Here is a 9,055-nt window from a genome sequence, read left to right as displayed (position 1 = left end):
CGTAAGCTCTCGCGCGGCTTTGGGCGGCCTGGAACCCACCTAGCGGCTGTGTCAATTTTTTGAGTTGATTGCGCGCTGTTCGGAACTGAGTTTTTTTTTACCTTCGGTTTCATGTGGAAACCAACTGGCTGCCTCGTAATCAGTGGGAAGAAAGGAATGAAAAAATTCTGGACTACTGGTTCCCAAGGTGTGCTCCCGGGACCAGCAGATAGTATCACCCAGAATGTGTTTAAAATGCAGATTCTCGGGCTTTATCCCAGACCTACCGAATCAGGAACTCTAGATGGGTCCCAGCAATCAGTATTTGAGTATTCTGATACTTAAGTTTGAAAACCGCTGTCCTAGGATATCGAATTTTTTTTCCTGTGAGGTACTCAATGTGAGTATACCTACCTGCCTCGGTAATTTGGCAGAAGATAAAAATCTATATGCTAATAGTGTCTCATTATAGGACCGAATGACTAATAACAATACCTTGGTACCCATTGGATATAGGAATCAAAATTATATACCATAGTCTTTTAAAAACTCTAGTCACATTCAATCTGTGCACCCACTCATTCTTGGCCCATTCTAAACTAGTCTTATAGCAGCCCACGAAATCTTTCAATCACTGCAGAAGGGTGTTTAAATCTTCAACTATAATTGTGGTTTTTGTCTATTTCTCCTTTTAATTCCATCAGTTTTTACTAAATGTATGTTGAAGTTCTGTGACTAGGTATATAAACATTTAGGATTGTCGTCTTCTTGCATTGATTGACCTCTACACCATTAAGAAATTACCCCATTTTGTGTGTAACAATTTCATATTTATTCCATAAAAATGGTACCTCCTATCATCGGAAGTTTATTCTCAAGGAAAAATAGGATTGCAATGCCATTACTTTGGGTTCATGAGTTTCTCTCAAATGCGATTAATAAGAAAAGGCAATGATACTAATGATTTGTCCAGATGCCTAAGTAACATTTGAAACGTTTTCCACTCATTCTTCTTCTGTAACAAAAACTATTTCTCTGGAATTGAAGAAATGACCCTCTTTAGTCTTTTATTTCTCTTACCCACTTTAATTAACATAACAAGCTTTGATTGTTAGCATAGTGTATCTTTCTGTCCTTTTACTTTGAACCTATGTCAGTCTATTTGTGTCTTTATATTCAAAGTGAATCTCGTGTTAATAGCATACAGTTGGGTCTTGCTCTCTTATCCAGTCTGACAATTGCTTCCTTTTAATTCGGGTGTTTAGAACACTTTCGTTATAGTGGTAATTAGTATTGTCCAGGTAAGAAACATCCAAACCTGTAGAGAATTTTTATGAGTTTATTTCAGCCAAACTGACAACTGTTGCTGGGAAGCAAAATCTCAACAGATTGAGAAAATGGTCCAGAGAATGGCTATTTTGTAGCTTATTTTATACATTAAAATAAAAGGAGGCGAAGTAAGGAGGGCTACATGAAATCCATTTGTGGTAGATAAGGAGGTGGGAGAAAGCAAGGTACAGGATAGTTAATAATGAACATTTATAGCGCATAGAGATGGCATGTGGGAAACAAGATAACGATGAGGGATTCTGTGGTCTCTGATCTGGTGCAGCAGTTGTGCCCTGAGGAGTCTGCCTGGAAAAAGATTACTCTGGCATTTTAAAGGATGTTACTTTAGATTCAAAAAGACAATTGACATGCCCAGTTAAGGTAAAGATTGATCTTTGTCAAGGAAGTTACAGGCCTAAGACTTGACTACCCTCCATGACTGGTTTTTAAAAAGTTAGAATGTTTATGTTCAGACCATTCTGTGGTTACTTTCTGTCTCTGAGTTTATAAGGCCCACCACACAGGCCTCCCCTGAGTTTGTCAGATTTAGTATGTGGCCCCCTTTTCATCCACAGTATGGTTTCAATTTGTTTTCTATTTTTCCCATCTGTTCTTTGTTCTCTCCCCCCACCCTTTTTTTTTTTTTTGCTCTGGATTAATCAAGAACTTTTTATGATTCAGTTTAAGATTTTTATACTTTAACCTCATTGTTGGCTTCTTAGCCATACTACTTTTTTAAGGTGTTGCTTTAGGGATTCCAGTACACATCTTTAACTTATCATAGTCTACCTTCAAGTAAGAATATATCACTTTATGTATAGTATTAAAAAAAACTTACAAAAGTAAACAGGCCTTCCATTTTCCCTCTCTTAGACCTTGTGCTATTACATACATTTTACTTCTACTTATGTTATAAATGCACAATAAATTATTATTTTTGCTATAAACAGTCAACTATCTTTCAAGAATATTTTAAGTAAGAAAAATATTATGTTTACCCACATATTTACAATTTCCAGTATCTCCATATCTTTGTGTAGATCCAGATTTCCATCTAGTATAATTATCTTTTTAAAAACACCCTTATTGAGGTATAATTCACATACCATGCAATTCATCCATTTAAAGTGTATAATCCATTGGTTTTTAGTATATTCAGAGAGTTGTACTACCATCACCAGAATCGATTTTAGAATATTTTCAATATCCCCCTCCAAAACCATGTGCCCATTAGTCATTCCCACTTTCCCCCAAACCGTTCAACCCTAGGCAACCAGTAATCTACTTCTGTCTCTATGGACTTGGATTTCTATCAGTTTTTTCTCCCTGTATCTTGAAACTCTGTTTTAGATGTACAAATATTTAAGATTGTTATGTCTTTTTAATTAATTGACCCCTTTTTCATTATGAAATAGCTTTCTTTATCATGGTACTATTCTTTGTTCTGAAACCTACTTTGTGTGATATTATTATAGTTACTCTAGCCACTCCAAAAGTTTTCTTTTGACATTAACTCCAGGGAGAGCAAAAAAGATGTTCAGAAAAGGAAAATAACTGTAATTTTCTACATGGCTAAGCCCTAAGTAGCATACATATTCATAATAATGCAAACACTGAATATCCATCTATTTTAATCCAAGTCACAATGTAATTATGTTGGGAAGAATGGAGGGATGGGAAATGTGTATGTATTTGTGTGTGTGTGGACACATGCTGAAGAAGAAGTTAAATCTTTGTATTGTGTACCGGGAAGTTAATAACTATTGCCTAAATCAGAAAAAAAAAAAGCTACACAGCATATTATTTCACAATATGGAGGTACCTGTCAAAACTAAGCCAAAATAAGGGTTGGCAAACCTTTTTTATGCAAAAGATCAGATAGTAAATATTTAGGCTTTGTGGGTCATAGGTCTCTATGGCAGCTACTGTACTCTGCACTTGTAATATGAAAGTAGTCATAGACCATATGGGCATGGCTTTTCCAATAAAACTTTATCATAACAGGCAACTGGCCAGATTTAGTGGGAATGTTGATTAACTCCTGAGCTAAAAGAATTGAAAGTAGTTAAAAGCAAGGAAAATAGGGGTGAAGTGGGGCTGGGAAATACTCTATAGTGGTAACAGACCTTGTACAACAGGATGACTCTTTAAACTGTGAGCATGTGTTACTTTGTTTAAAATAAACAGAATCAATAAAGGGTAAAAATAAAGTCCCTTTCCAGGGCTATCTGCCTCTTGCTTAAAGAGACTGAGCGGGGAATTAGTTAACACAAAGTTAAAGCTCAATATCCTATGCAAATGCGAGGTTTTGAATTGGGGTGTTGAATTCTGTATCTTCCCACTGTCTTGGTGAGATTTTCCGAGAGTTAGGACGTTGATTTCTCAGATTCAGTGTTGCAGAGAGTTCAAGTTCTTCTATCACTTGGCAGGGTTTGCAGCAAGGGTGGTACCTGCAGTGTGAATCAGAGACACAGAGAAGCCTTCTAACATTTCGAACCCATGTTGGGGAACTTTAATTGAAGATGCTGTAAGGATAGAAGCAGTAAAAGGTAGGTCAACACTGTCGTACTCCTGATTGTTATACAACAGAGAATTCCAATTGTCTTAGACTTCCAGAAATAAGACTTCAAGAACTGGACATTCAACTGGTGTTGGATCCAAGGCAACTGTGGGGGACCTCAGAACCCAAACTCCTGAAATTCTAATTTTTTGGACATTGTTACTAATGTTACTTCCCTACTCTTTCAGTCTCTGCTTGTCTTTGTGTCCATTCTTTTCGCTAACCAACGACTCACTCTCTACACCTTTTCTCTATCTACAGCTTCTACTAGCATACGGTGTCTGGAAGGCAGTGAGCTTCAATTTGTTTAAGGCCTATCATGACACTTTTGCCCTCTTTAAAACCTTAATATCCGTCTAAACACTGCTCCTACTGCTACCTCCAGTTTGATTTGTCCATGGTTTGGGTACTTTTTATATCAGGGCATTTCACAAATTGGTCTCCTTTTGACAAGGGGTCAACCTCAATATAAACAGCTGTGGCTGGAGAGTCAGAGTCACATGGTACAAAATATGGCCACCTAGAGCTGCCTCACCAGTTGCAGTCTGTGGGCAGGATGATAGTCTAAGTTGAGGAGTAGACTGAGGAGAGGTAAAATACGGTAAATGACTAGGCGATGGAATAACCATGGAGAATAATTACCATCCCTAAAAACAAAGAAATAGGCAATATTTGATTAGTTGATCTTGTCTGTTAGAGAAGTCTTTATAAGATCATATAGGGGAGAACAGAGTTAATGATGAAATGATGATGCGGGGTGAGGTTAAATAGGAGTGGCGTTGCATAAAGCCTTACATGAGAGGAATGAAAACTCCCTAAATTACCTGCAAAAGGGCCTTCTGAGTCAGTGGATTGGGAATGTCTGTGGAAGTTAAGGGCAGCTGGTCTTTTGATCATATTTCAATTAAGAAGGAATTGGAAGTCAGTCACAAGAGACCACACATTGTATGATCCCATTTATATAAAATATCCAGAATAGGTAAATCCATAGAGAAAGCAAGGTTAGTAGTTCCCTGGGGCTGGGTGAGAAAAAATGGGAAGTGACTGCTAATGTGTACGGGGTTTCTTATGGAGGTGATCAAAATGTTCTAAAATTGATTGTTGTAATGGTTGCACAATTCTGCGATTATTCCCAAAACCTCTGAATTGTGCATGTTAAGTGGGTGAATTGTATGATATGTGAGTTATATTTCATTAAAGCTGTTAAAGGAGCCAGTAGGAGCTTTTTTGAGATTCCAATATCGTTGTCTTGAACCCTTATGTTGTTCCTGGAGAAAAGCCATAATTATAAAGGAAAGTAGTCTGGATGGCTTACACAGTATAGTGTCATTGTTACCTATACACTATGGAGAGTCAAAAAACTCAACTAATCGAGCCTCAGCTTCAGAAGTATGTGTAAATATAAGTAAATCAATAAATCTATCTATTGATGTAATAGATTTAATCATAAATCTATATCTAAATTTTTGTGAAGTATAAGTAACATCTTCACTAAAAAAGTAAGCTTCTATTATTCAGGGATAGTATTTTACTTGAATGATGGTTAAATACATTCAACCAATCTGTGGTGTTGTTTGTTTAATTTTAAAGTAGTTTCCAAAAGACTGATAATGTGGTTGTTCGCCTAGTGAAGGTTGGAAAGCATTTGTGAGAGATCTAGGGTGCTGGCAAGGGAAGTAAACCAGAAATTAGGACACATGGGACCTAGCTCCACCCTGCCTCTTACTAGCTGTTGTGACCTAGGTAACTCACTCTTTGAGACTGTTTCCTCATTTATAAAATGGCGATAGTAATATTGATACTGCCACCTTACCGGTTATTGGAGGATCAAATGAGCTAGTATGTGAAAATACTTCAAACAACTTAAAATACCATGCAAATGTGCGATATTTATTATCACTAAGCTAAATGCCATTTAGTTAATTATCATGATAGTGGTTAAAAAGGTAGCATCCTGCAAAAATGTCCCCTCCTTGCTGCCTAAAATGCCATTTGTATTCACAATGAACTCTTTATAAGCTTGTTCTGAAGCCATCAGGATGTGTGGCTATCAGTTTAATATCTTCAAGAACATTGTTCCTAGAAAATGTTGCTGCAAATGCCCTGAAAAGCCCTCTTCCAAATATGAAACAGGCTTATAGGTTGAAACTGGGCATGCTATCATCCAAGAGATGAGGACTGGTAATAACACTGCCATCTTATCAGAAAAGGTTAAAAAGGGACCTCCAATCTCAAATTATAAGATGTTTGGAACACATCACATTTTGTCAACCAAATAAAGAAAATGAAGTTTAATTTCCCAAAATTTTATTAAAAATGGATGCTGTCATCAGATATTTTATTGCAAAGATGAAATCTCACAACAGAGCAGTAAAGTTTGCTGTAATAACAAGCTTTAAATATAAATTCTTTTTCCAGTTCTTGATCTTGAGAGGTTTTTGTTATAAAAACAGGTGTTTTCTTTTTTCCTTGAGTCATGGACAGACATTTTCCCACAAGAATCTCTATTCATTGAAATAATTTATAAGCTGTTAAGGTAGATGGGTGGTGGGGGAAATGAGGAGAGAGAAGTGGTGCTCATATAAGTCTTTGAAAAATTAGAAAAACAATTCCTAGTCCATTTCTTAAATTCTTTATTATTTGGTACTCTTTTGATGTAAAAACTGCCATTTTTTTCTAAATCCTCAGTCTTTGTACCTTAAAAGAGTTAAAATAACTCCACCCATTCAGCCATAATAATCCCATGGCAGATGCAAAGCTTAAACTAAAAGGAAACTTCTAAATATATTCTATAACATCTGGTTGTGGCTACTTTAATTGGATATTTTTTTAGATCAAATTTCTCCTTAGGTAACACTTCTGGTTTTAAAAAGTGCTGAGGTAAGTGTCTAGGAGCAGAATATGTCTATATGTCACTCCCTTCCAATTGAAAATATTTTATATTTAACAAAACTGAACATGACAAAAGTATCCTAAATACAGCACCAATTCCATTAGCATTTATCTAGCAGCTCCACCTGGCATTTTTGCATACACACAGGAGTCAGTCTTGGAGGGCAATGGGGGTGTAATAGCACTATTTTGCTTTTTGTTTAGCTCCGTGAGAGCTAAACAGATGTGTAACCAGTGGTATAGGTACTCGATGACAGTATCGCCAAATTTCCACACTTCAATTCGAGAATGATCTGCACCAAGAAAAAAAAAAGTTAGTGTAGATAGTATTATCAAAATATGTTCCAGTATTATGATGGAAGTTCATCAGATATGTTTTGAGTCAAAACCATAACAGAATCTTGTTTAAATATGTAATTACAGGAAAACGGACAGATAAATTTTGGTATATTCATCTAATGGAATACTAACACAGCATTTAACAATTAAAGAACTAGAGCTACATGTATCATGTGGCTAAATCTCAAAAACATTATTGAGCACAAAAAGTAAGTTATATAATAATATGTTCCTTGGATACAATTAAAAAACAGTTTACAACCTGCAAAATAATATATTACTTATGGACTCTTAAGCATGTATAAAAGTAAGAAATAATGCATAAAACTGATAAACACCAAATTCTTAATAGTATTATCTCTAGGGAGGAAAAAAAGAGAATAGGATCAGGGAGGGGTAGAAAGTCTCAACTGTTCTATAATGTTTTATTTCTTTAAAAAAGTCTGACTCAAACATACATAATGTTAAGGTTGAATATAGAATATAGCTCCATAATGACTATACTGGGTTAGTCTCTAACTTCTATGTTTAGAATAGTTTCTAATTTAAAATTATTATTATTATTATTATTATTATTATTATTATTTTTGCTGTTAGTTTCAGGTGTACAGTACAATGCAATAGTTATCCTTTTCACCCTCACAAAGTAACAACCCCCCCCTCTCCCCCTCTATTGCCCTCCCCCCTGAGATCATGCTTATCTAATTTAAAATTATTTTAAAATATATAATCACTGCATACCATTATGTTTCATTTGTTAAAATGCAAGCTATTAAACTGCCATTTATAAAAGTTACTTTTTCCCAGTAGTCAATGACTAGTATTCAGATAGAATGGTCCAATGGAAAGAGAATATACTTCAGAGTTGAACAGATCTGGGTTCCAATATTGACTCTACCCCAACTAGTCTTGTGACCTTGAGCATGTTACTTAATTGCTCTGAGCCTGTATCTTCTTCCACAAAAGAGGGATAATACTTCAGGATTGTTATGAGGGGATTAATGAGAAAAGATATGCAAAAATCTGTCACAGAGTATTTGCTCAAAAAATATTAATTACATTCCTTCTTTCCTTCCCATGCTCAGGTCTGTGCTTTAATCATTTTTGTTACTTCTAGTATCTAATGCAGTGTCTAACCCAATAAATGGTTGCTGATTTGAGTTGAATAAACCATAAATGATACTTCCAATTGAATAAGAGTTTTTAAATATCATCTATCTATAGCTCATTAGCAATGATGACAATTATGTCACTATTAGATATCTATTAGAATGACAAAACAGAACATATTTTATTTCCCTAACTTCTATTAACATGAAGGAAACAAGTTTCCCTGAATTAGATTTAGCCTTTCTATGGTTTTGAAGGTATCACCACGACAATACAATATAGGATAGGAAAGGCAGCACATAAAATGTGGAAAACATTCACAAGTTTCAATTTTATTTGAGGCTGACTTTAAAACATGGGCACAATGTTCTAAAATTCTCTTTTTAATACACAAACGCACACAGAGGCACTGTCTTTTCCAATTGTAAGTGTTCAATAAATGTTGAATTAAAACATTAAATAATAGAATAATTAGGTTTTTCAAATACTAAAAGTCTTTTCAGATTATAGCTCAGCAACATTAGTGACAATTATGAATAAAAACAAAAACAAATGCTGGTTATGAGAGCAAATTAAAAGTACCTGATTCATCTCATATTCTGTTATGGCTAATACTATTGGGTTGTCAGAAAAGTCATGAAGCATGTTACAACAGGTGGCACTTGTTCATTTTTGGAAGTACTAGAGTCATTTGCATCTATATTATTGCTATGTCATTTGACAGCTGATAGTCTTAGCTTCATTCTAAAAAAAATTGAGCGATTTGGTTGAGTTTTGGAGATTTTACAACAAGTTGAAGATGGAAGACCAAACTGTGCATTTTTGCCATATTTTACTGTTTTACTT

The 9,055-nt window shown here is 35.2% G+C and overlaps 1 protein-coding gene across 1 annotated transcript in view; it reads right to left on the bottom strand.

The window, feature by feature from the left end:
• Positions 1-6,537: 6,537 nt before the first annotated feature.
• The window catches only part of EFCAB5 (EF-hand calcium binding domain 5), a 114,158-nt gene continuing 111,640 nt past the window's right edge, over positions 6,538-9,055 (bottom strand). The window contains exon 24 of the mRNA XM_019650418.1: positions 6,538-7,053. Coding sequence (XP_019505963.1) covers positions 6,869-7,053 — 185 coding nt within the window. The 3' untranslated portion in view covers positions 6,538-6,868. The remainder of the gene's footprint in view (positions 7,054-9,055) is intronic.

Source organism: Hipposideros armiger, unplaced genomic scaffold (genome assembly GCF_001890085.2).
Source record: "Hipposideros armiger isolate ML-2016 unplaced genomic scaffold, ASM189008v1 scaffold_141, whole genome shotgun sequence".
In the NCBI taxonomy this organism is placed as follows: domain Eukaryota; kingdom Metazoa; phylum Chordata; class Mammalia; order Chiroptera; family Hipposideridae; genus Hipposideros; species Hipposideros armiger.
The sequence above is the reverse complement of the archived record's forward strand: the minus strand, read 5'-3'. Positions and strand labels throughout refer to the sequence as shown.